Source organism: Equus przewalskii, chromosome 32, assembly GCF_037783145.1.
Source record: "Equus przewalskii isolate Varuska chromosome 32, EquPr2, whole genome shotgun sequence".
NCBI classification, from domain to species: Eukaryota; Metazoa; Chordata; class Mammalia; order Perissodactyla; family Equidae; genus Equus; species Equus przewalskii.
In genome coordinates, this window is record NC_091862.1 from 9,871,114 (window position 1) to 9,897,774 (window position 26,661).

Genomic DNA, 26,661 nt, shown 5'->3' on the forward strand with positions numbered 1-26,661 from the left:
CCTAAAGAGACTCCAACTCTAGGCCCACCCACGGGCGATTACTGAATTCCAGTGTTCTTGTGCTATCATCTCAGCAAGCTTGTCTCCATAAAATGTCTCATATCTCCAGGAGAAATGAAAACATGTTACCATCACTATTACTACAATAACTATATAATCTACTCAATGGGAAGAAAGTATTTCATCAGTAAAATCAATCATAGTATTCTATATTCTTTACCAATTGAATGATTTGTCTTTTTCTCATTTCCCTTTTCATGAGAAATTAGTGACACATCAGTAGATATGACTTCTCTAGTATACTTTATAATTTTCCCTTTGGGCTGTGTCTTGGAATTGCTCCAGTGAATTGTAATTATTGTTTCCTTTTTGGTGTTCAGGGTGCTGCTGCCTGGCCACTAGAGCCCTTTCTTTAGGCTGACCCCATTATTCTTTTTAATGCCATCGTCAAGTTGGCTGTGAAAGCACCTTTGTTTCCTGACAATAAGATGTCCCTGGCTCTTCTTGATTCTTCCTGCCCTACAGCATGAATCGGCTGCTCCTTCAAGGAGATCTGGTTCTTCTTAGTGGAGAATAGTATTAGAGTCCAAAACACAGGCACTAGGGTACATACTGAATTGTTCTACATGGAGGTAGAGAAGGTGGACCCAAGGGTCCTAGCTACCTAAGTGACAGAGCAGAACAATTACCTGTTTCTTAATAGGCCTTAAATTCATGATGATATTTCCAGTTTAAAAATATATAATTCATTGGGTTTTAGTATACTCGCAGAGTTGTACAACCATCACCACTGGCTAATTCCAGGACGATTTCATCATCCCCAAAAGAAGCCTGAACCCATTAGCAGTCACTCTTCATTCCCCCAACCCCCCTCCTACTCCCTAGCCCCTGGCAACCACTAATCTACTCCCTCTCTCTATGGATTTGCATATTCTGGACATTTCCAGATGTATCATCCAGTGGTATGGATATCGATGGTATCATGGAAATAGTGTCATCTAGTATGTTGCCTTTTGTTTCTGACTTCTTTAACTTAGTATAATGTTTTCAAGGTTCAGCCACGTTGTAGTGTGTATCAGTACTTCATTCATTTTTATGGCCAGTAATATTCCATTGTGTGGGTATACCATTTTGTTCATACATCCACCAGTTGATGGATATTTAGGTGCTTTCCACTTTTTGCCTATTATGAATCATGCTGCTGTGAACATTTGTGTACAGGTTTTTCTGTGGGCGTATGTTTTTAATTCTCTTGGGTATGTACCCAGGAGTGGAATTGCTGGGACGTGTTGTGGAATCTTCATTCTGGTTTTGGTTTGCATTTGCTTAATGATTAATGATATGGAGCATCTTTTCATGTGCTTATTGACCATTAATGTATCTTCTTTGGAGAAATGTCTATTCAAATCCTTTGTCCATTTTTTAATTGGGTTACGTGTCTTTTTATTGTTGTGAGAATTCTTTATATATTTTAGATATAAATCCCCTATCAGATATATTGTTTGCAAATATTTCTCCCATTTTGTGGGTTTTTTCACTTTCTTGATAGTGTCTTTTGCAGACCAACATTTTTAATTTTGATGAAGTCCAGTTTATGCATTTTGTTCTTTTGTCGCTGTGCTTCTGGTGTCATATCTATGAGACCGTGGGCCTATCATTGTGAGTGATTTCTTCCATTTTCCATAGCCTTCCCTTCTCTGTTCTCAGGCTCCCTTTGTCATCTGGGAGCCAGGGAACACAGCCTCAATTTCAGCAGGTCTTGTCTAACTTCTGATAGTTTCAGCTTGGCCAGGACCAGGCTATGGATGGACAGGGTCAGTGGGCACAGTCAGGGTGGGCACGGGATGCCTCGCTGCTCTCTGCCAGGGTGTCCCACCCGCTTCCATCTCCCACTGCTGCCACTCACTTCTCCCTTGTTCTCGCGCCACAGCTCCGGCTGCCTGGCCTGATGTTCTTTTTCAGCCGGAAAGATTTCCTTCTGCTCATTCCTATTTAGTCAACATCCCTCTACCTTCTAGGGTGTTCTGTCACTTCTATAGCATTTAATTACCTTTTGCTAAGTGAAGAGAGAGAAAGTGGTTTACAACACTCTGCTACTTCTTTGTCTACCCAGGAGTCATGGCCTCGGCCAGCAGTTTAAAGAGTTTCGTAGTTTCAGCTGACCCTGTGTGTGCATAATTAACATGTCATATGTGTGTGTTAACATTTACCACCTTGGAGAGGATGTGGGTTTCCTGCCACCTTCCCCATTGCCCCTCCCCCACCCGTCTCACTGGCCCGTTCTAAACGAGATCTTCCCCTAGACAAAGTGATGTCTGAGAAAGTAATTCATAGGACCTTTCAATTGCATTATCTTGACACTCTTACAATTCAGTATATTTAGGAATCATAGATCACAATGGAAATAATGAAACTGATTCTTAAAACATTTCCATCTGGGGCCAGCCTGGTGGCATAGCAGTTAAATGCACACGTTCCACTTTGGCGGCCTGGGATTCACTGGATCGGATCCCAGGTGTGGACCTAAACACCACTTATCAAGCCATGCTGTGGCAGGCATCCCAAATACAAAGTAGAGGAAGATGGGCGTGGATGTTAGCTCAGGGCCAGTCTTCCTCAGCAAAAAAATTGGTGGCAGATGTAATCTTCCTCAAAAAAAAAATTCCATTCTATTTGGGCAAATCACATGCACACATAGATCTATCCTTTAAGTAGAAATTTCAGAAAGAAATTGTTTTTGGTACTTTTAAAAAAAAAACCCACTGAGTGCTTTGTGTTTAATGAAGTACTTCTGGTTTTCTACTTGGAAGATGCTGCTTTCGCTTTGATTTGGGTCCCTGTCCTCTGAACATGTTTTTTTTTAAATAAGAAGCAGCACATCTTTAATTTAATATTTTAAAAAATATTTAGTTTCACTTCTGAGGTTCCATCTCATCAGACCAGTAAGCAACTCCATTCACTTATTCTTGTTTCTCCCCATCCTCACCCCGGTTTAGTCAGGCTTCGTGCATTTTTTCCACGCCAAGAAGTTGGGGGCAAAGGGATAGGAGGGGTGTCCATCTGGTTTTTAGTGATCTATCTGACCAGTTTATGACACACTTGCCCTGTGACAGTCCCCAAGCACCCTTCAAGGGGCAGTATGCTGCTTCTCTGCAAAACTGCTCACGTGGAGAGGTCACTCGAAGCCTCAGCAGAGAGCCTACACAGTTGTTTTTGGTTTTAGAGCAAGGATTCTTCGTCTTTGTACACCATGGATCCTTTTGGTGATTGGGTAAAGTCTATGAACTCATTTCTAGATGTATCAGATACAGTACATAGGATTACAAAGGAAACTAATTATATTGAAATATTGTGACCAAAATAAAAAACAAATTTGTGATATAATTAATAAATGTGCTTATTATTAATGCATTAACAAGAAAATACATTTAAAACAGGAAAGTTGAAGTTTATTTAAAAATATTTTAACTTTTACTTTGAAATAATTTCAGACTCAAAGAGTTGTAAAAACTGCATGTCACTAAGATTCACCAGTTATGAACATTTTATCCCATTTGTTTTATCACCCCCCATTTACTTTCCCTCTCTATAGATATATATGTCTGTTCACACACGTTTACTGTTTTCCTCCCTGAAGCATTTGAGACTTAGCTGCAGAAACGATGCCCATCACCTCTCAACGCTTAAGCATGTATTTCCTAACAACAAGGACGTTCCCTGACATCACCACAGTGTAGCTACAAGCTCAGAAAGTCAACAGTGGATAATACTGTTATCCAGTGTAGACTGCATAGTTGAACTTTGCCAGCTGTCTCAGTAATTCTTTCATGACAGGTTTTTTCTTTTGTAAATCTGATCCAGGATCTAGTCTAGGATGAAGCATTGCATTTGATGGCCATGTCTGTTTTGTCTCCTTTTATCTGGGAAAACGCTTCAGCTTTTCTCTGTCTTCGTATCGTTCACGTTTTTGAAGAGTACAAAGCAGTGGTTTCGAGAATGCCCTCAGTTCATCGTGATTGGATTCAGGTTGTGCTTTTATCACAGGGACACAGTGTCCGTGATTTTGTGCCCTTCTCAGGGCATCACATCCAGAAGCACATGTTGCCAGTTGGTCCCTTTATTGTTGATGTTACCTTTCCAGGTTCTCTGCTTTAATGTTAACATGTTTTGTTTGTAATGAATACAGGATCTGTGGGGAGAGGAGATAATTTTGAGACTATTAGACTACCCAGTTTCTCTTCAAACTTTCAGCCAATGATTTTAGTGTCTTTTGAATGAATCTTGCCTGAAAAGCAGTTATTATTGGAATGTTGCAGAATGGTGATTCCCACGCCCCATCCCCAATTCCATCATTCTCTCTTTACTTGTCAGTAATCTACTGTAAGGAAAAGCTTTCCTTCCTCCTTCTCCTCCCCGCCCCCCGCTTCCTTTTTTCCTGGTCCGTGGGTCCATGGGCTCATGGATTGTTATTTTATTCACTAGATTATAAACCATTGCTGTTATTATTCATATTGGTGCTCAGGTTGCCCCAGATTTGGCTATGGCTCCCACGTCTTTTGGAAATGTCTCCTTTATTTTTTGAGCACTGCTGTATTTTCTGGCATTAGAAAATGTTCCAGCTCATCTTAAACTTTCTCTGCTCCGGCCGTAGAATCAGATGATTCTTGAAGAAGTTCTGGTTTGTTCTAGGGCTGATCGTTTTTAGAAACTGAGTTCTGGGGCTAAGGAAGCTCATTGGTACTCTTTAAACCCTTTCGGTGGATAGAGTTGGGGAAAACGGCTGTTTCTTGTGGTTTAATTCAGTGTGTAAATTTTATTTTTTAAAGATGTATCAGTGTGAATGCTGTTGTTGCTTAACTGAATAAGAACGTTAAACTGAGGACTAGTCTCTCCATGAATGGATCTCAAATAGTTCTTGCTAGGGGGACACTGGATGCAATGTTGATTCTGGGTCGCCAGTCTGAGAATGTGCAGTTGGCGTCCAAAGGAACAGTGAGCGTAACATTATTTCCAGATGGCTGCAACAAGTAAGATGTGATATGAAGATGTCTGCACTTTCTCTTGCTGACTGTCACACAGACCACAACTGTCACTCTGGTTTATCGTCCACGTTTGTGACTGAATACGATGCAAAGTTTCAGTTAGAGGTTAGGAAGATAAAGGTGTAATTTTTGCCCCTCCACCCTACCTGAATTCTATCTACCCCAGACCCTTAAGGATGACCCAGGGTTAAAAACTCGTGCTTTAGAATGAACATCGTCTTTAAGCCCAGTTAGTTTGCACAAATTTCAGAGCTGTAAACTTGTAATTTTTTACGAAGAAACAGCAGAGATTAGCTCTTCTGCGTAGCATAACAAAGGGACCCACAATTAGAAGCAGTGTCAGACCACCTGCCCCCTGCTCCCCGCCCCGGCGATGATCTGCCTTCCCGCCGGTTGTCCCTCTGCTCTGTTCCTCGGGAGAACTGGGGCGGGGAGAGCGAAAGCGCTTCTCAGTTTTACTGTCACCTCCTCCCCGGCAGCTTTCCGCATCTGCCTGGGATTTGCTGACTACGATTCTGTAGGTGGCTGGGGGACAGGGTGAGGTGGTCCTCGGGCCTCCTACTAGCCCAGATGTTACCGTCAAGATTGCTCCTTCTGGGGCTGACCTACTAGCACAGCGGTTAAGTTCGCACGTTCCGCTTTGGCGGCCCGGGGTTCGCCGGTTCGGACCCCAGGTGCGGACATGGCACCGCTTGGCAAGCCATGCTGTGGTAGGCGTCCCACATATAAAGTAGAGGACAATGGGCACGGATGTTAGCTCAGGGCCAGCCTTCCTCAGCAAAAAGAGGAGGATTGGCAGCAGATGTTAACTCAGGGCTAAGCTTCCTCACAAAAAAAAAATATATATCGTTCCTTCTTTGATGTCACAATCCAGTTTTCAGTCTTGTTTTGTTTTTGTTACCATCTGGACACTTGCAGTCAATCAGCTTGTCTCCAGTTTCAGCCCCTCTTAGAGGACCTCAGGCGCCTGTGATCTAGAGCCTAAGGAAGCAACCAGAGATGCAGAAGGTTGGACATTCTGGATTGTGATGTCTCTTTGATCTAATATGGCAAACCACCTGCAGTCAAGAGAACAGTGGATATGGTGCATTGAAATGATTTTCCATCATAAAGCTTTTGTGACCTTGGCTTAAGGACAATCCAACTAAAATCTTGAGCAATTCCAGTATTATCATCTTCCCCTGTAATTTCCCGAAGTCTCTCTGAAATCATCTCAGCTATTAGAGTCTGAAGTCCTTGCATCCCAACACTTCTGCATTCATCTCCCTAAGTATAGCAATGTGTTGTGATTGAGAGAAAGATGCCGACAGACACGGTTTAAAGATGGGAGGTTTCTATAATGCCTGAGGATTTGGAAAGCTACAGAGATGGTTACACAAAACAGGAGACTGTGCAGCTTGCTTTCAGATGGATGGACAACCTTAGGTCGTGCAAGTTCCCCAGGAGGTACATTCTGTTGGAATGAACCCATCATTGTCATCTGCAAACTCCTTGCACTTTCCCTCCTCCCGACTTTGGTTATGGGTAAATCTGCTCGTCACATGTAAGTAACAGGGACAAAGCAAACCCAGCTCAGTTCAAAGTGTTTTCCAGGAGAACAGGTAATTATTTTCAGATGTCACGTCTCATAGCCAGCTTTGGCTTCAGCTTGCTGAATCTGTTTCTTCACTACCTTTGTAACTGTCCCCTTTCTTTCTCCCCTCCCTTATGCTCACTGTACTCCAGCCACACTGGCTTCTCCTCTCCGTTCCTTGAATTTGCTAAGTGTGTATCTGCTTGTGTTGCCTCTGCCTGGAATGCTCTGCCACCAGCCTGTCACATGGCTGCCTCCCTCTTGTCCTTCAGATCTCAGCTTGTCAGCTCCTCTGAGAGACCTTCCTCCTTATCTCACCTGTTTATTGCATTTATTGCCCTTCATAGTATTTATCCCATTCTGTAATTATTTTATATATTTATTTTCTTGCTTATTTATTTAATTCTCTTATTCTCTTCCAGTAGTCTATAATTTCCCCAGGCCCAAATACAGTACCTCATATGCAATATACTCCCAATAAATATTTATTGAATAATGAATGGGTGAATCATGACATTGCTCAAAGAGCTGGGCTGTGCACAGACTGCTCTATACTTAGATAACAACAGGCGTATTTCTATTATGAGTCAAAGTATTTTGTATGACAAAGACAAAAATAGAGGAACCTCCAAGGGTTGTGTTTAATTGGAATGTAGATTAGATGGTAAGAAAATATCCATTTTGTATTAAATCATTCGGCTGTTATAAACTTGTTGAAATGCATTTGAAAAATACCATGTTAACTCATAGTAATGTTGTGTCTAAATTTGAGAATCATAGTAAATTATTCATAAAAATGCTTTGTTACATACCTGTATTTAACACTATATAATGTGGATGTAAATTCTTTAGTAACTTACTTGATTAGTTAGCATCTCCTCTTATGCTTTATTGTTATTGTTGCCTTTTAATTTTTATGCCTTAACATTGTGACTCTCTCCACCTTTTCCTATACATTTCTTTGATACTTAAGAAATTGTTTTTTAATTGCACTTATGGAATTTGATGTGTGGCATTTCTTAAATCTTTGTGAATTTATTTAACCTTGCTATATCTTAATCCAGTGATAAAGCGACAGTACCCTATATATATTTATTTTCATGTTAGGAAATAGAATATAATCCATACGACCACACCATGAGTTTATAACTTTTTATTCATTCCTTTTGCTCGTGCTTCTTACTGCCACACCATCTGCCAGTTTATAAATAACTTATAAGCTTCACCAACAAGGATGGAATTGGAACTGCACACTTATATCCACTTCAGGAATGATCAAGAAGAATGAAAATCCTAGATCATTTTTCTCTTTCTTCTTCCTTGGAGCATTTAGGTTAGAAGGAGGTCAGATGCTTTGAGGGTATCAGGTGGGGAAAGGGACTTGGGGGAGGCAGGTTGTGGTGGGAGATCTTTAAGAAAAATTTCCCATCCCCCGGAGCCCACCAGTCCACTGTTTACCCTTATCCCTGACTTCCAGTGAGTTAGTCCCTTCCCAATCCTCCTTATAAATAGCGTGAATCTTTGAGATCCAAGCAAGTTTAAACTTGGAAAACAGAATATTATATCTGAGAAGAAGGCATGAGTAAGAATTATAGAGTGGCCAAACACTTTGAATATTTACTAGGTTTACTGAACCGTGAACTCTATAAATTAACTAAAAATGCAGAAACTTATGGTTTATATTTCCTGTATGAAACACAGGGCTTTATATTTATGTTTTTGAAAGACATTACCTTGTACATAGTTGTCCTTTTATTTTTTTTTAAAGATTTTATTTTTCCTTTTTCTCCCCAAAGCCCCCTGGTGCATAGTTGTGTACTTTTAGTTGTGGGTCCTTCTAGTTGTGGCATGTGGGACGCCACCTCAGCATGGCTTGATGAGCGGTGCCATGTCCGCGCGCAGGATTCAAACTGGCAAAAACCTGGGCTGCTGAAGCGGAGCACGCGAACTTAACCCCTCGGCCACGGGGCCAGCCCCATAGTTGTCTTCTTTTGCCAGCAAATGAGTTATCTGTATGCACACGGTTATGACCCCTAGTTCAGTACGAAGCTCTTCAAAAGGAGAGGCAGTAATAAGTCCTCCCTCCATCTCCCCTACCCCAACAGGCACACATAGTTGTGCATACCTTTCTACACAAATGGTAATAACATACGATACACACTCTTCTGCCCTTTCTTTTTCTCCCTTAAGGGTTTATTTTGGAGATTGGTACGTATCAATATATGAAGAGACTCAACGTGTTTTATACTCACATAGCATTCCATTGTATGTAATGTATGGTACCATCATTGATTTAACCAACCGCCTATGATGGCCATCAGGTAGTTTCAGTCTTTTGTTCTTACAAACAGTGCTGCAGTGGGCCGACTTGTACCGGTATCACTTTGCCGTGTGTGGGTGTCTCTTTAGGATCAATTGTTGAAGGGCCTGGGCACTTGTACTTTTGACAGCTGTCACTAAGTTGTCCTCCATAGAAGCAGCCCCATTGATACTACCGGCAGCAGGGTGGTCAGAATGCCTGTTTCCCCACCCATCTGACAGATAAAAAATGTCCTTGCTCTGGGCCAGCCCAGTGGCGTAGCAGTTAAGTTTACACAGTCCACTTGGGCGGCCCAGGGTTCACAGGTTTGAATCCCAGGCGTGGACCTATGCACTGCTTGTCAAGCCATGCTGTGGTGGCGTCCCACATATAAAGTAAAGGAAGATGGGCACAGATGGTAGCTCAGGGCCAGTCTTCCTCAGCAAAAAGAGGAGGATTGGTGGCTGATGTTAGCTCAGGGCTGATCTTCCTCAAAAAAAAAAAAGTCCTTTCTCAGTGTAGTTTCTCCATGCATGCTTCTCATTGTGAGCACTGTGGGGCATCATTTCATATACCGAAGAGGCATGATATTTCTTTTCCCGAGAACTTTCTGTTTATGACTGTTCCTCATCTTTCCATAGCATTGTTGGTATTTTACCAGTGCTTTGTAGAAGATTATTGTATATTAGTGACATTAGCCCTTTATCTGTGGTAAGAGTTGGCATTTTCTTTTCCCAGTTTATTCTTATAGGATGTGTTGCTATCCGTTAGGACTAGTCCCCACTACTCTTCTGTTTCATAATTTTCCTAACCCTTCTTTTTTTCTTCCATATGAACTTGAATTTGAATTTATGAAGAATTAAAAGCTCTATGGTCATCATCATGGCCTTTATTTTAAATTTTTCCATAATGCCTCTTCTCTTTCTCATTATTGTGATTAATAGACTTTAAGTAGACTTTACTGGCATAATCTGACACCAGAACCTTGTCATCAACCCCCGGCTTTTCCTGCTTGATAAAGAATTGTGTGTTAGTCTTTGTACTTTCAGAGAAGAGGGCACAGAGGAAAGGATGGAGAAAGACCCCAAGATTGCTCTCCTCTAGGAATGATTCCATATGTTTTCTATTCTAGTAAGCAATGGTTGGCATAAATAAAGTTCCCTTTAAGTACCCAAAATATTTTGAGTCCTACATATTAGTTCTTTCTAATACTATATATAGTACAGAGATTTTCTTTTTGTCAAAAAAAATATTAGTCACTGTTTTCAGTAAAAATTTAATTATCTTACTTTCAGGGTGGCCTGTGGTGTTTTGGAGGAAATGGACTTCCTTACGCTGAAAGCTTTGGAGAAGTTCCTTCAGCTACAGTGGAAATGTTCTGTTTAGAAGCTTTAATAAAACATTCTGAGGTAACTTACATTTTCAAAATGTGGTTTGCTTTTTACGATCACATTGAAAAAATTACACATATTGGTTCATTCAAGGGAAATAATCCTCACTTTTTATAAAAGAAAACCTTTTTGCTTATTTTTAAATTTCTGCTTTTTTCCACATTTCCTTGTTAGAATTGATAATCATGATTTAGCACCAATACATGAATTTCATTTTTGCTAAATATTTCTAAAAATGGATTTAATTTTATTTTCATGTAAAGAAAACTACCCGTTGTATTAATATGGCATTTACCTTTGAGTTTTGCTGTCTTTCATTGCCTCTCTCAGATCCCTTGTACAAGTAATATTATCAGGTAGCTAAGTTCCATTGAAACATCTGCCAAAGATGGGCTGGCCTGGTGGCACAGTGGTTAAGTTCGCACACTCCGCTTCAGCAGCCCGGGGTTCCCTGGTTCAGATCCCGGGTGTGGACATGGCACCACTTGGCAAGCCACGCTGTGGTAGGCATCCCACATATAAAGTGGAGGAAGAGGGGCACGGATGTTAGCTCAGGGCCAGTCTTCCTCAGCAGCAAAGAGGAGGATTGGCAGCAGATGTTAGCTCAGGGCTCATCTTCCTCAAAAACAAACAAACAAACAAAAAGCCCACAAAGATGTGGCAAGATAGAAAAAAAAGAAATATTTGGATGACCATACGCTTGAATTTTAATTATAGCCTATATCAGTGGTTTTTAAACTTTTTGGCATTATGGCAAGTTTTCTGTCATGATCATAGTTTGATTTTAAAAAGAAAGAAGCACAGACTTTGCGGTGCTCAAACATTAGTGCCTAGAAATCACCCAGGAAGCGGGTTAAAAATGCCCATCTCCTCTCTTCTCCAGCAGTTTTAATTTAGTAGATGTGGGTGGAGTCGAGGAATTTGCGTTTGTAACAGGCATCCCTGGTGAGGCAGCTGCACGTGCCTCAGCCCTCGTCATGAGAAACCCCATCCTGGGGATTCTAAACTCTCCACGTTTAGATTTGGGAACCACCAGTCATAGCGCAGAAGCATGGTGCTTTCTCGTCGTCTGTGGCTCCCACTGGTGGGATTAGGACTCGAGCGCGGAGCAGAGGCAGGAGAGTCCTACTGCAAAGGGGATGAGGGGAAACCAGCTGGAGTGCTCGTGACTTGGGACTGGTGACTGAAGCAGGAGATGCATCTTCAGTAGGAAGCACAGTGCATGAATGTAACAGTTACCGTTCCAGAAACCTCTCAAGTTATTAATATCTCACTTGGTATCTGTCTAAAAAGCCTACTTTTAAATGCAGTTAATGTGACAAAATTTAATGGAAATTTACAGAATAAAACGTGTTGCATATACATGACGTGGTGTCATGTCAGTGAGGAAAACTAATGATGGGAAGAGGCGAGGCCTGCCTGTGACCTTGGCAGACTGATGACTTGGTCAGTTCTGTCACCTTACCTTAATATACATATTTCCTTTGACTTTCTTTGATCTCTTTTCTCCATTAAAAATTCACATCCCTTTTTCTTACTTTTTTATTTTTACATGATCTTTCTCTTTAAAAAATGTTCCAACTCCTGAGTTTCAGGCCAGCCCCATGGCTGTGGGCTGTGTGGGTTAGTGTGTGGGGCCTCAGATGTGGCTTATCTCCCTCTGGGCATCTTGTATGCAGAAGCAGAAGCTGCTGTTTGCACAGACGATTATTTCCTGTTATCAGGTGGCAGGTTTCTCAAAGCTAGAGAACCATGTTAAGGCAGTTTCAAGCCAATCAAAGTATCACTATAAGTTGAAACAGTTCTGTGATAATGACATTGTCAGGTTCCATCCAACCAAGAGCTAGGCGGAACAACTTTAAAAAAAATAAAGATTGCAGAAGTCTTAGTGAGCTATGCCTTAATTTTCTCAGTGATTTTGAAGCATTCCCATGTCGATGGAGATTTGTATATTAATTGAGCTGAAGCGGGAGTCCTGTGTGGTCTCTGTCCTTGAGCAGGAGCCACCGGGCTGCCCCATCAGCATGCTGTCACCTGGTTAGTAAATTTATGCAGTATAAAGTGAGCTGTCATTAATTTATTGTTAGATGCCTACACACTGTGATCAAATTGAAGCAAACGGAGGCTTGCAGCTACTTCAGAGGCTGTACCGACTTCACAAGGACTGCCCTAAAATACAGAGAAACATAATGCGCATCATTGGAAATATGGCCTTGAATGAGCATCTTCATTCTCCTATCGTTCGCTCAGGTAACAGCTTTCTATACTGAGGATTTGGGATCCAGTCCTTTGTTCTCTCACCTCCACCCGTCATGATACATTCATCGTTCAGTAGACTTAAACTTTGCTTAGCGTTAGTTATGGGTCCTTAGAGCATGTTATTTTAATAGGGACAAGGAATTGCTTAAGGCATATGGGTAGTTCACACCTAAGGTAATCAGTGTGTGGACAGTCACAGGAACGCAGTTTGTGCCGTGACGACCTTCTAATTGTTTATATCACCTTCAATATGATTTTGTTAACTAAGAGGCATGGTGATGCTGAAAAGAGGACCATTGTATAATTAGTGATTTTCCTCCTTGCAACTGATAAGCCATCTGTAGGGAGATGATTAAGACCATGCACGTACCCTGCTCCTCATCTGCTGAAAGTTCCTGCCTGATTCACTCTTTACAGTGATGGTTGCAAGATGTTGGTTTGCCATCTGCAGCTTGCCCTCCCTGCTTGCATTTCAGCATTTGACATTTTACTGTAAGCAAAGCCCGCCCTTCTCTCTCCTGCCCTCCTTCCTTCCTGCTCTCTTCTTCCGTCCTTTCTTCTTCTCTCCCTTTCTCTCTCCCTCTCTCTCTTTTCCTATCAGCATGGGCACATGGATTCCTGTTTTTAATGGTTTATAATTTGTTAGTGTATTTAATAATTTGATGCCATATTGTCCCAGCTTTGGCTAGTGGGAGTGTGACAGACTGGCTCCTATGTCCTTGTGATTTGCTCACGTCATTTTGGGGGGCATTCCTTGCATTCTGGTATAACAAGATGTTCCAGGCTCGTTTCTCTAAGGAACCCTATTTCTTTTTAGTGGGGAATGATTATTAGAGACTAAGATCTGGGTGCTAGGCGTGCTTATTGCTTCTGGGGTGTCTTTGCTTCTTGGCTCTTTTGATGAAAAAAGATAGTAATATATACAAATATATATACACATACATTCAAGTAAATGTACATACATATGTGCACATATACATGAATATGTTCATACATATACATGTATTAGAAGCTATGACTTTACACTTGAGTGTCTTTTGAGTGGCAGAAGTTTTTAATTTTAATGAAGTTTAGTTCAGAGATCAGCAGACTTTTTCTGTAAAGGACCAGGTTGTAAATATGTTAGGATTTGCAGGCTAAATATAACCTATGTTACATATTCTTCTATTGTTTTAAATAATTATTTGAAAATATAAAAACTATTCTACTCTTTATTATTTCCTTCCTCCTACTTACTGTGGGTTTTATTTCTTCCTCTTTTTATAGCTTCTTAAGGTGGAAACTTAGATTGCTGATTTTACGCTTTCTTCGTTTCAGTTATCTATTGCTGTGTATTAAGCACCCTGAAACTCATCAGTTAAGACAGCAGTCATCTGTTTTGCTCATGAATCTGAAATTGGGCTAGCATCAGTAGGGAAGGCTTATGTCTGTTCTATCCAGCAGCAGCTGGGGCAGCTCAGCTGTTGGGTAGAGGATAAATTTTCAAGTTTGCTTGCTCACATGGCTTGTAAATTGGCGCTGGCTATCAGCTGGGAGCTCAGTGGGGTGGGAAGCGGGGTGCCAGGGGTGGAGGGACTGAGGGCATTGCCTCCTTTCTATGCCCCTCTCTGTGCTGCTTGGGCTTCCTTAAAGCCTGATGGCTGGGTTCCAAGGGCAAAGAGAGCCTAGTTTAAGCTCCTTTGGTTTTTATAATCACGCAATGGAAGTAATTTATTCAAGAGGACTTCTGCATGAGAATAGTGTCAAAGAATTCGAAGACATGTTTTAAAATCACAACAATGGTTTTCTAATATAGGTATCTAAAGCTGTAAATTTCTGCTACACTACTTTAGATGCATCCCTCAAATTTTGGATATATTCTATTTTCATCATTATTCAGTTTGAAATATTTTCTAATTTCCTTTGTGACTTCTTCTTTGTCTCATGGATTACTTAAAAGCGTGCTGCGTAATTTACAAATATTAGGGGTTTTCTAGATGTCATATGTCTGATTCTAATTTAATACTCCATGCATTCAGAGAACATACTCTATAAGTTTTTAGTCTTCGGAAATTTGTTGAGACTTATTTGATGCTCTAGTTTATGGTCTATGTTGGTGAATGTTCTATGTGCACTTGGAAGGAATGAGTGTTCCATAGTTGTTGGGTGAAGTATTCTATATATAACAATTAAACCAAATTGATTGATAGTATTGCTCAAATCTTCTCTAGGTCTTTACTGAGTTTTGCCTCGTTCTATGAATTACTGAGATATGTTAAATTCTTCGACTGTGATTGTGGATTTGTCTGTTTTCCCTTTGGTTCTGTCAGATTTTTCTTCCTGGTGAATTGTTCTTTTCTTTCTTTCTTTCTTTCCTTTTTTTTTTTTTTTTTTTGCTGAGGAAGATTTGCCCTGAGCTAACATCCACTGCCAATCTTTCTCTTTTTGTATGTGAGTTGCTGCCACAGCATGGCTACTGACAGACGAGTGGTGTAGGTCTGCGCCTGGGAACCAAACCCAGGCCACCAAAGTGGAGCGTGCTGATCTTAGCCACTAGGCCCCTGGGGCTGGCCTTTTGTTCATTTTTTATTATTAAGTAATGCCTTGATCACTGGTAATACTCCTTTTCTTTAAGTGTGCTTTGTCTGGTATTGAAATAGCCACAGTGACTCTTTTTCTGACTCTTGCTGTTTGCATTGTATATCTTTTCTTTTTCCCTTCTTTTGCTGTCATTCTCTGTGACTTTAAAAATAAGTACATCTTTTACAGACACCATATAGTTGCATCTTTTAAAAAAAAATCCAATTTGATAACCCCTGTTAACTGGAGTGTTTTGTCTCATTGCCTCTCACGTGGTTATTGACATTGTTGGATTGTGGCTGTTGTCTTTGCTTGCTTTCTGTTTGTCCCCTATTGTTTGTCTCCTTTTTTCTCCTCTCCTGCCTTTTTTGGGGTGATTTGAGTATTTTTTACATTCCATTCTTTCTCTTCTTTTAGCTTTTTATAGACTATTTTTGTGTATTTTTTAATGCTTGTATCCTTGACTTATCACAATCTATCTTGAATGAATGCTCTACCTCATATATGGTGTGAGATCCGTACAACAGTATGACTCAGCTTACACCCCTGCATCCTTTGTGGTATTGTCATAATATATTTTGAAATACTCCTACATGGAATAGACTTTGTGATACAGCATTGTTATTTTTGTTTTAACAGTCAAGTGATATTTAAAGAATATAAGAAAAAAGAAAGTCTTTTACATTTATATACATATTTATAATATCCAGTGCTCTTCCTTCATTTCTGTATATCTGAATTCACCTCTGATAGCTTTCCCTTCAGCCTGAGGAGCTTCTGAGTATTTCTTGTATTTTGGGTCTGCTGGCAGCAAATTCCCTCACCTCTCATTTTCTGAAAGTGCCTTTACTGTACTTTCATTTTGTATCCAGGGAAAGCTATTTTCTGGGGATAAAGAATTCTTTGTTGACAATGTGTGATGTTTTCTGTCAGCACTTTCCACGTGTCCTCCCACCCTCTCCCAGCATCTGTGGTCTGGTAAGTCTCTTCTTCCCACTTTTGTTCTCTTTTATGTAATTTGTCTTTTTTCCTCTGGCTGCTTTTAAGATTTTTATGTTTGGTGTTCGGCAGTTTGGCAGTGAGGTGCCTGGGTGTCTTTTTTTGTATTTGTCCTGCTCAGGGTCCACTGAGCTGGCTGAATCTGTAGGTTGATGGGGTTTTTTTTTTTTTATCACTTTTGGAACCTTTCCAGCCAGTAATATCTTCAAATATGTTTTCTGTCCCTTTATCTCTCTTCTCTCCTTTTGGGACTTCAATTATGTATATTAGATCTCTTGATACTCTTCCCCGGGTCATTGAGACTGCTTATTTCTTTTCAAAATTTTTTTCTTCACTTTGGATGATGTCTGTTGACCTATTTTCAAGTTCATTAATGGGATAGAGACTAAAGGATTCAAAGCAGAACAGAGACTTGATCAAGTCAATGTTTTATTAAAAAAGAAAAAATCACCCTTCCCCTAATTGAAACCTATCTCTACGCCAAGTCTTCAGTCCTCCTGGGTGATAGCCCACTGAACACCTTGGCCTCTCACCTCTTTGACCTTCTCATCTTCGTTGACTTCCCTCTCTGTTCCTGAGTTGCCTAATTCTCCACCCTGATGCCATACCTTGGGCTTAGTCATTGCCCGAAACACTTCACCTAAAAATCAGTAATTCACCTGCCTGAGCACATCCTCCTCTCGTTCAGCTTGTTTTTACGCCTGCTCCCACAAGGACTGGTTTTCTTCTCTACTGGAATCTTCTATCTGCTGACCCTTCATTCTCTCTCAATTCCTCATTCGTCTTTATTCTTCACGTCCCTCCTGATTTAGCATATGTTCGATGGTCCGTCATTTCAGTAACGTTCTTGCTGGGGCCCTAGAACTCCCTTCCCCTCTCTCCTTTTAGCACACCCTTGTCAAGACCCCAACACTAGAGGAAACCTACTCTCTGCTTCTTCTGTGGGTGAGAATAGAGTCACTGCAGATTGGGTGTCACTCTGCTTATGAGATCAGCAAATTAAAGGATTACTCACAATCAGCATGCCTTCACATTCTCAGCAGGGACGATTTTAAACCCTCTCCACATTCCTCACACCTTCCACATAGTCCCTCCCTCTCAGCAGATGACTCCTCCAGTGAGACGACTAAAACCCTAGAAGGAATTTTCCTTAATTTCTCACTACCAGAAAACAAACCTGTCCTCTTCTTTTCTCCTCTTGATCACAGGAAAAGGGACACCTCCTATGAGACCTCCAACTATACCTGGGTCCTGTCTGTTTTCACTGTCTGAGGAATTGCCACTGTTTTCTTGTCTACGTGGTCAGCTACTCTCCCTCAGCTGGGCCCTTCTGATCAACACAAATAGGGGAAGATAGGAAAAACGAAAACCTAAAGTCCTGACTCCACATCCCCCCCCCAATTTCTACCCTCTCTTTCTCTGCTCCTTTTATAGCTAAACTGTTAAAAGAGTTATTTATGCTTTCTTTTTGCTGAACTCCCATTAATTCTCAATACTCCAATTTGAATTCTGCTCGCTTACTTTGTTTTATTTTTTTCCTTAGGCATTCTGGATCCTTACCTGCATATATATATATATATACACACACACACACACACACACACACACACACACATATACATAAGGTATAGATACCAATCTTAATAGCATCATGTCTGTAACTTTTTGCTATTCAGATTTACAAAAGCTAAAATGATACTGATAATAGCTACTGTTGGTGCAGGTGTGTGAAAACTGGCCCTCTGAATCACTCTTGGTGCAGGTGTGTGAATACCGGCCCTCTCATGCACTGTTGCGGGGAATGTAGACTGAGTGAGTGTTTTCATGGGCACTCAGTAGTATCTATTAAAAGAATGTATATACCATTTGACCTAGTGTTAATACTCTGGGAATCTCTTCTACCTAAATACTCATGGGTGTTCTTAAAGATTTGTGTATGAAGTGTGTACTGGCACATTGTTTACAGTATGGAAAAACTGGAAACAACCTAAATGTCTGCCAATGGGAATAATGGTTAAATAAAAACAATGGTATACTCAAAGTGTGTAATGCTCTAGTTAAAAAGAATGAAGTTGATGTATATGGAAAGCACTCCAAGACACATTGCTGAAGTAAAAATCAAGTCACAGAACAGTAGGAATGATATGATTCCATTTAGCTAAAAAAAAATCTATGGAGCCACAGGGTGTCTGTATAAATTATAGGCAGATGACAATTTTTTAAAAGGTTTGGAAGAGTGTCCACCAAACTTTTACCTTTGGTTACTTCTGAGGATATAGATGGAACTGAGAAATGATGGGAGTGTTGAAGTGGGCCCTTCACTATTTAATTTATTTATTTGTTTTTACAGTTAACATGTATTCAGATGTTATATAATTTTAAAACACTAAATATTACAGAAAGACACACGTTTTTGAAGGGGCCCTTGATGTTTTGTAAAAGGTGAAGCATCTCATGCGTTGTGAAAATACATTTTCAACTAAAAAAATGCCATAGAAATGGGTTGTGCCATGGTTTCTCTGTGTTTCCTTTCTTGTGACTACATTAAAAATAAACCCATAAAAAAAAATAAAGCCATATTTTTGTACATACCATTAATATACGTGTTTATCTCTATGGGTAGATTTTTAAAACATTCTTATTTTGTTATTATAAAGCATTCTTTAACAAATTTTGAAGAGGAATTTTCTGATTTTACACGTTTGAATGTTGTTAAAGAATTATTGAGCCTGGAACTTGTTTTGTATTGTTAAATACGGGCCTCCTGTCATCACAATGATTCTCGACGCGTTTGCCGTAAAGAGTGGGAGGAGGATGTAGGACAGCTGCTATCTGTTGAGCGCCTGCTGGGCTTGGTAAAAGGCAGTTTTTGTATAAGTTAATTTATTAGAACCTTCCTCCAGCTCAGAGAAGCCAAGGAACTTGACTGAGGTTCCACAGCAAGTAAGTAGGGGACAGAAATTTGAGCCCAAGTTTCAAGGCCCATGTTCTGTTTTATTTTAAATTATTTATATAATACATGAATAGATTCTCATTGTAAATACTTCAGAGAACATAGATACAGCAAAAAAATTAAACACCTTTTTACGGAGCACACCCCAACCCCAACCCTGTCTAAGAGGTAATGACTATTTATTAGTGTGTCTTTCCAGATCTGTGTGTGTAATAAAGTAACACAAGTGTGCGTATAAAGTAATATATTGTTTTAAACAACAAAAAACACAAAAAATAAATGAAATCATACTGCACATAGTATTGCTTTGTCTCCCTTTAAAAAATAGTTTTCCCTTTTGAACCCCAGGTTTTACAAGACTTTTTTCTATCAGCAAGCTCATTTTTAAGAAATAATTTCCTCATGTATATTAAAGTCTGCTAATATGACTGCCAATCACGATGAAATAACTAGTGTTAACTCACTGAGTTTAGTAATTCTTGCTAAAAGCAAAATATCATGATATTTTCTTACCATTTATGACCTCATCTCTAGTAATGGCAACTTTTGTTAGATTTTCTAAATAAAGAAAATGGCTCTTGAACCCCTCCTACTTCTTTGAGACTCCTAAGGGGTACCTGGCTGGGGACCTCGTGGCCTTGTGCCCTAGGACCCAGAGGACCTTAGGGAGGAGCAGACTTGGAGTGGGTGGGCTTTTCCGCGTGGACAGAGGCCGAGGTTTGTCTTTCTCCTGTCGTTTTCCATCTGAAACCGCTCACCCGTCTGAGGCAGGGTAGAGTCGGTACTCAGGGGTCTGTTCTTCTCACCAGGCTGGGTCTCCCTGCTGGCCGAAGCTATGAAGTCTCCCCACATCATGGAGGCCTCACACGCCGCCAGGAGCCTGGCTAATCTAGACCGAGACACCGTGCGAGAGAAATACCAGGACGGCGTGTACGTGCTCCACCCCCAGTACCGCACGAGGTGAGGACAGGATGGGCGCTTTGTTCCCTGTGGGGACGGAAAGCCTAGAGGGCTTAACATTTCCCTTGATTTCTGCATAATTTAGATAAGTTAAATACCTTACAAATAAGTCAAATACCTAGTTACTGAAACAATTTGTCCCTAATAACCTCAGAAGAATTGTAGGCTGTCCTGAAAGTATGGAACTACCTGGATTATCGGGGTCATTTTTCACCAAGGCTCGCCTTCAGCAAGGTTGCATTCAGCTTTTACCCCGTCCGTGTCCCACGTGAACTTGGTAATGCATACTTCTTCACTACACTTTTGAGGTGGATCTGAGCTGATGCTGATTGGGATTGTAGAGGTCGTTCTGGATGGGAAGGCGAGAGGACATTGTCATATGCAGGCACCCAACTGGCCTGGGCCTACAGCTGAAGGGGCTGGAGCAAGTTTATGCCAGGGGTAAATCGCGCACTTATTTGACTCGTGCCCCTTCTTCAGGTTATTTCTGGTCAGTATTTCCAGTTGTATCATTGCTGAGACAATAAATATAGAAAGGACCGCATGAAAAAATGACAGATTTCTTGGATTTTTCTCAGGCACTTTAAAACAATAACTCAGAAAATAGCAAACACTTTTTTAAATTTGAAAAATGGATTGTGTGGTTAATTCCAACTTGTAAATAAAATAATATACTAATGCACTTTATATGTGTTACATAATTGTGTGTGTACTATAAATAGCTTGCAAATAATATACTATCTACAATTTTTTAAAATGTCAGATCCAAAGAAAGAATATGCTACTTTAAAATCTCATTTGCCTTATTTCTTATAAACATTATTTTTCTTGATCAATTTTAAAAAATCTCATTCATGCATACTGACTTTGAAACTCACGTTCTTATTTAATTTCTTAAACACTTCTGTGGATTTGTGGAATGTTCTCATGGAATTTCCTAGAGGGTGATCTCTGATGTCTGTCACTTCATTGATCACTAAACTCATTACGGTTGATTTTGGTCGGTCCACCCGGCTAGATATGTCTCCATTTTTACAGAGAGAGCAGTGGGCACGCTCGTAGGTGTCTTTGCGAAACTCCTTATGGGGTTCCTCAGCACACCTGCCCTTAGAAAGCGTGCCTTCATTTTTATCTCATGTCGTGTAAACCTGCTAAGCACCATCCACAGAGAGTGCTGTGTGGATTCTTACCAAAGCAATAATGCGTTTATTCTGCTTCTTTTAAAACTCTCTCCCCTGTCAGTCAGCCCATTAAAGCAGATGTCCTTTTTATTCATGGCCTGATGGGAGCAGCGTTCAAAACATGGCGCCAGCAGGACGCTGAGCATCAGGGTCCAACTGACGAGGCTTCAGAGGACGAAGCCAGGCATACGACATGTTGGCCCAAGGTAAGGGAGCGGCTGGCTCTGGCAGGCCACCCGTATCACCACACGCTGCGGCGCCTCTGGCCGTGCGAGCCTCATTGCGGCTTGCTTATTCTCCTTTTGCTGGGATTTTCTTCTGTCCATTAGGGACACTTGTAGAGTGCTACATGAACAGCTGGGCTAGACCCCCGCGTTGTGTAATTTCTGGTTTGGGTGCAGTCTGTGGTTCTAAAAGAATATTCCATTAAGTAAAAAACAGGGGCAGGGACCATTATTAGTTCATTCCCATTAGAAATATAATATAGCAAATAATCTATTCATAAGAGTTGGCTAGTTCTATGATTTTAATAATTATAAAAATAGAAAGATTTTGAAGAAGTAATTCCACTTTGGATTTCCTTGATATTTCTTCCAAAGAGCCTTAATTCTGGAAGAATTCATTGAATGGAATTTGTCTAGAGCTCAGTGAAAATCGATGTGGCATATCTGTGTACTTTCCAGGGCTTTGCCTGCTCTTGCTTGTTCACCTTCACAAAGGCTTGTCAAGCAGAAAGATTGGTTTGCACTTTGTGGTGACACTGCAGTATGGAGATGACGATGGACCCTGGGTCCTCAGGGACAGAGCTGTGACGGCCATTAGTATCTCTGAGTTCTCAGGGCGAATCTCTAACCATCAGACTATACTTTCTGTCCTGAGATCTTAACTTTCTATTAAATGCTTTCAAAAGCCAATTTGATCTAGACTGCAAATCAGGCCTTGCTTGTGGCTATAGCAGTTTAAAATCGAGAATATTCTCTTGAAACCTACATTAGCCTCATGCTATAAATATTGATACCATCTTGTGATCAGGATATAAAAAGATAAAATGCTGGAATTATTTTTCTAGACACCTTTAAACTTTATTCCAAAGTGATCTTTAACTAGTTGTAAATATTGCAAGAGACCTTTAGTTAGGAATTTCAATTACTAGGAAATAACTGGGGCAGTGGACAGTCATGTGTGTTCCTTTGTACCTGGTATTTTACACAGACGTGGTTAGCGAGAGACTGTCCTGCTCTCCGAATTATATCTGTGGAGTATGACACCAGCCTCAGCGACTGGAGAGCGAGGTGCCCGATGGAAAGGTAACAGACGGGCAGCTTTGGACTGGGAGGAGGGGCAAGGGTCCAGGCCGTAAGTGGACCCGCTGCAATGGAGGGGAGTTTTATCTTTTGATGCCACAGACAGGATTTTCGTATGAAAAACTAACCTAACCATGTTTTTCTTCCTTCTAGAAGGAGTTAGCGATAAATTAACAAGGAAATAGGATAAGACTCAGATACAGTGTTGGTGTCAGGCTGCTAACGTGGTTCACTTACAACTATTCTAATAGTGAGGGCCATGGATTCTATAGCAGTCCTCTTCACTCCTGGACGTAAACATGAGGCTTTTTGCTTTTCTTTTCACAAGCATACTGGCTAAATGAAGCAAAGAAAAAGATGCTGAGCAATGTGGGCTCCCTACATCATTTCTGTCACATGTGCCAATTGTACCTAGAGGAAGGAACGTGGGACTTCTGGGCTCCAGGACCCAGACTGTAGCCAATTCCACCTTTGACTCACTGTGCAATATTAGATGTCATTTAACTCATCTGGGAAGCTTGGTCTACAGATAGAGAGAGTTGGTCTGAATGAGTTTTCTCTCTGAACGGCCCCCATGTAGCTGCCAGAGGAAGGGGGCTGAGGGCCAGTGGGCAGGACCCAGGGCTCCTTCCCCATGTCACCCAGAGAAGCTCTGACAAACTTTTATTTCGAAGAAAGGATTCTATGTTTGAAACTATAAACAGTTTGAAACTACCGGACCAGATAGGTTTGAAGTTCCCTTTTAGTTTGAAAATTACTTACTTTGAATTCTCTGATTTTGATGGTTTTCTAGTATTTCTAAATAAGAAACCAAAATGATGAAAGCTTAACGTTTTCAGCATAAATACAAGTAGAACTAAATAGCAATGACAGCTGACTTCAGATAGGCGAACTCACAAGAGACAACGTGATCTTATTGTCAGGCCACCTCATGAGAAAGGACATGCGTCCTAAGTGTGTGTGTGGGGGGCAGTTGGTGTGAGACCCCAGTGTGGCCTGTAAAAATTGCCATACACATAGTAGATGCTCAAACAGTGCTTGTTCAGTAAATGAACGGCTCGTTCTGGGCTTAGATCGTCCCAGTTATGCCAGTGTGACTAAGTTAGAAATGGTGAAGGAGCAGTTGCAGAAATCGAGCAGAGAGGATAGGGCTATTCCTGACTCCAAACTGTAGCATGTGGCATTGGTCCAATAAACAAAAGTCTTGCCTTAAAAAGTTGGATAGCAAAATGTCGGCGGGGCAGGGGGGACCGGTGGGATTGGTCGCCTCCTGTCACGCTTGCTGTTTTCATTTTGTTCAGAAAGTCCATTGCATTCAGGAGCAACGAACTTCTTAGGAAGCTCAGAGCTGCTGGTGTTGGGGACAGGCCGTTGATTTGGGTGTCACATAGCATGGGAGGTGAGTGTGTTTCACTTTTGCCACGCGAGCATTGGGAGGTTGTCAGCCATCGGGGCTCACCGAAGTTACTGTAGCTGTCTGTGTTACTTAATAGTGGCCCTTTTCCCCCCTAAATTAATGTTTTTGGCTATGGCTAGGAGTTCTAAAATCACTACTCTCCTTCCATGATATTTGTTTTTCTAGAGGGGACAGCTAGTAACAAACCATATAAAAGGAATATGCGTTTGTCAGCTTAATGCTTTCACGTAGCAATAATGAATAAACGTCAGAAGCAGTCAGTGGCTTATAGAAGCCTGACTTAACTATCCCTCAGCATCCCGGCTGGTCCCTGGACTCCTCATTGCAGAGTCCACTATTGCTGCCACAGCCCAGCCCGCTCCTGCCTGCTCACCCTTTGCCCTGAGCCTGCTGACGTGGAGGTGTGATCACAGCTGTCCACTCTGGGGGTCCCAGTGCTGGCTTGCTAAGCCACATGGCCTGCTCCTCCTGGCCCACTCCCCAGTCCACTTCTAAATTTTCACCATCCACCTTGCAGAGGGCCTTCCTGCAGGCCCTGGCCTAGTTTATCTGATGAAATGCTCAAAGTTGCTGCCTCTGAGTCAGGGATTCCTGCCGAGAGAAAGGTGGATGGAGTCCTTTGTGTCCTCCAAGATCCACTGTCACCATCTGCCTGACCTTTGTGTTTCACTGTCGGCTCTAAGCCCAGGCTGGGGAGACAGAAGGTGCCTTCCTAGCTGCATTTTCCCATGGCAGCTTTGTTTTCCATGGTGGATAAGCTTTATGGTACTATGTGTTTTCTGAATATTTCTGTCGTAGCGGTGTGGTCATTATTGGGCTGCTGTGGGCAGGCTGGGGAGACTGGCATGTTCATTTCATTGATGGACACCCAACACAGCAATGCTTAACATTCCTTCTATGGGACAGTGCCTTCTGTGATATAAGATCTGCCTTACAAACGGGTTTCTAGAATCTTAACCTGTTTGTAGGCTTGTGCTATATATCCTAGAGGACCAAGAGTATTACCCTGTGAGTATTTTAAGGCCCTGTTTATTGGACTACAGACAATTATTGTTTAAACTTTTTTTAAAGAAAGCATCTCTTTATGTATTTCTTTTGCCTTTTTAAAAAAAATAATGGAGGGAAAGAAAGTAACTTATGCATTGTTTTTCTTTCTTCTTTATGGCTAGGTCTTCTTGTCAAAAAGATGCTGTTGGAGGCCTCTAAGAAGCCAGAAATGAATACTGTTATAAACAATACTAGAGGAATCGTTTTTTATAGCGTCCCTCATCATGGGTCCCATCTGGCTGAGTACTCTGTTAATATTCGCTATCTTCTCTTTCCCTCACTGGAAGTCAAAGAACTCAGCAAGGGTAATACTTCCTGCTGTGAAGGGAATTTGGGTTGTATTAACATCAGTTATACAGGAGAAGGAGAAAACTTTCCTAACTTGACTATATTATCTCATTTTATTATTTGTATGTGAATTGTGTTTAGACCATCACGGAAAATTTTTAGTTTGGGCTTAATTTTTCTTTGCTATCCTCCCTTTTTGTTGTTGTTGTTTTTTTTTTTTTTTTTGAGAAGTCTCATGTGTACATTATAATTTGACTTTTGCTGGGAGGCCAGAGTTGTATGCACTGTTTCTGCTGCTGCTGTCAGGTTCCCTGGGGCTGCAGGCTCAGCTGCTGTGGCCAGGGGGCTGGGATCATGGACATGGCCTCACTGTTCCTGCGTTCCGCCTCCTGTGTCTTCCCGTCCACCCACCTTCAGATGCGCAGACGTATGATCTCTCCAGCATCCTAGCGTATTGGGCTGAGGAACATTTGTTGAGTTACGGATGTTTTACTGGTTGTAGATTGAAGGGGAAAGACAAAGCGAGCACCTCATGCTGCCCTGATGCTGAGGTCACTCTCCCCTTTTTTGTTCTTAAGCCATTGTTTGCTCAAATATGACAATTTTAATACTGTCTTAAATATTAAAAACTTTTTAAGTTATATAATGTTTTGCTTTAAGTATTAGTTTAAGTATTATTCCAAAATAGCAATGAACTGCTTTTTTTCATGAGTTTGGAAAATCAACTCTTAAAATATACACGAGCTTTCAAGATTTTCATCATATGAATTATAAAGCACTGTATTTGGATTAACAAGCAGCTGCTCTCTCCCAGGAACACCTATTAATCGGAGTGGGCCCCGGCGTAAGCCTGAACGTGCCGGTTGTCTTTTTGCTTGTTTTCTCTTTGTTCTTCTTTATGGAGAGTTTCTTGACTTTATTTTCTAAAGTTTCTGTTGAATTTTATTTTTTTGCAGTCAAATTATATTTTCCACGAGCTGTTTCTTGTTCTCTGATCTATTGTGTTTTGAAATCAGTCTAAAGACACTAATTGGAGGTGGTTCTTTCTGTTTCTTCATTGAGCTTCTTCTCTCCTTGGGTTTTCTGTTTGCTCGCCAGCTCTGTCTCTCTGAGGTTGTGGGCTTTCTGCTGAGGTCTGGTGCTTCGTGATTGCCCTTCATATTTGAGGCCAGGGGCCCGGAAGGGACAGGCTCTTTGCGGTTAGAGAGGCTTTGTTGATGGAGGCTGCGCTTTGGGGTAGGGGTGCCGGCCAGCACACTGGGGACCCCTGAGTCCCACACATCATATTGCCCTGGGATGCAGCCTCCTGTCAGCCAGTAACGTGAGAAACGTGTCCCTCGGACGCTGGCCTCTCAGTCTGGTTGGTTCTAGCCCTTTACTCTCATCTTA

General features: G+C 41.2%; 1 protein-coding gene across 4 annotated transcripts in view; it reads left to right on the forward strand.

Annotated features, from left to right (window-relative positions):
* The window catches only part of SERAC1 (serine active site containing 1), a 52,988-nt gene that overhangs the window by 23,454 nt on the left and 2,873 nt on the right, over positions 1-26,661 (forward strand). For all 4 annotated transcript variants that reach the window (XM_070603080.1, XM_070603081.1, XM_008543366.2 and 1 more), the window contains exons 9-15: positions 10,210-10,323; positions 12,393-12,555; positions 19,885-20,035; positions 21,278-21,422; positions 22,429-22,523; positions 23,822-23,919; positions 25,107-25,289. In XM_070603080.1, coding sequence (XP_070459181.1) covers positions 10,210-10,323; positions 12,393-12,555; positions 19,885-20,035; positions 21,278-21,422; positions 22,429-22,523; positions 23,822-23,919; positions 25,107-25,289 — 949 coding nt within the window. The remainder of the gene's footprint in view (positions 1-10,209; positions 10,324-12,392; positions 12,556-19,884; positions 20,036-21,277; positions 21,423-22,428; positions 22,524-23,821; positions 23,920-25,106; positions 25,290-26,661) is intronic.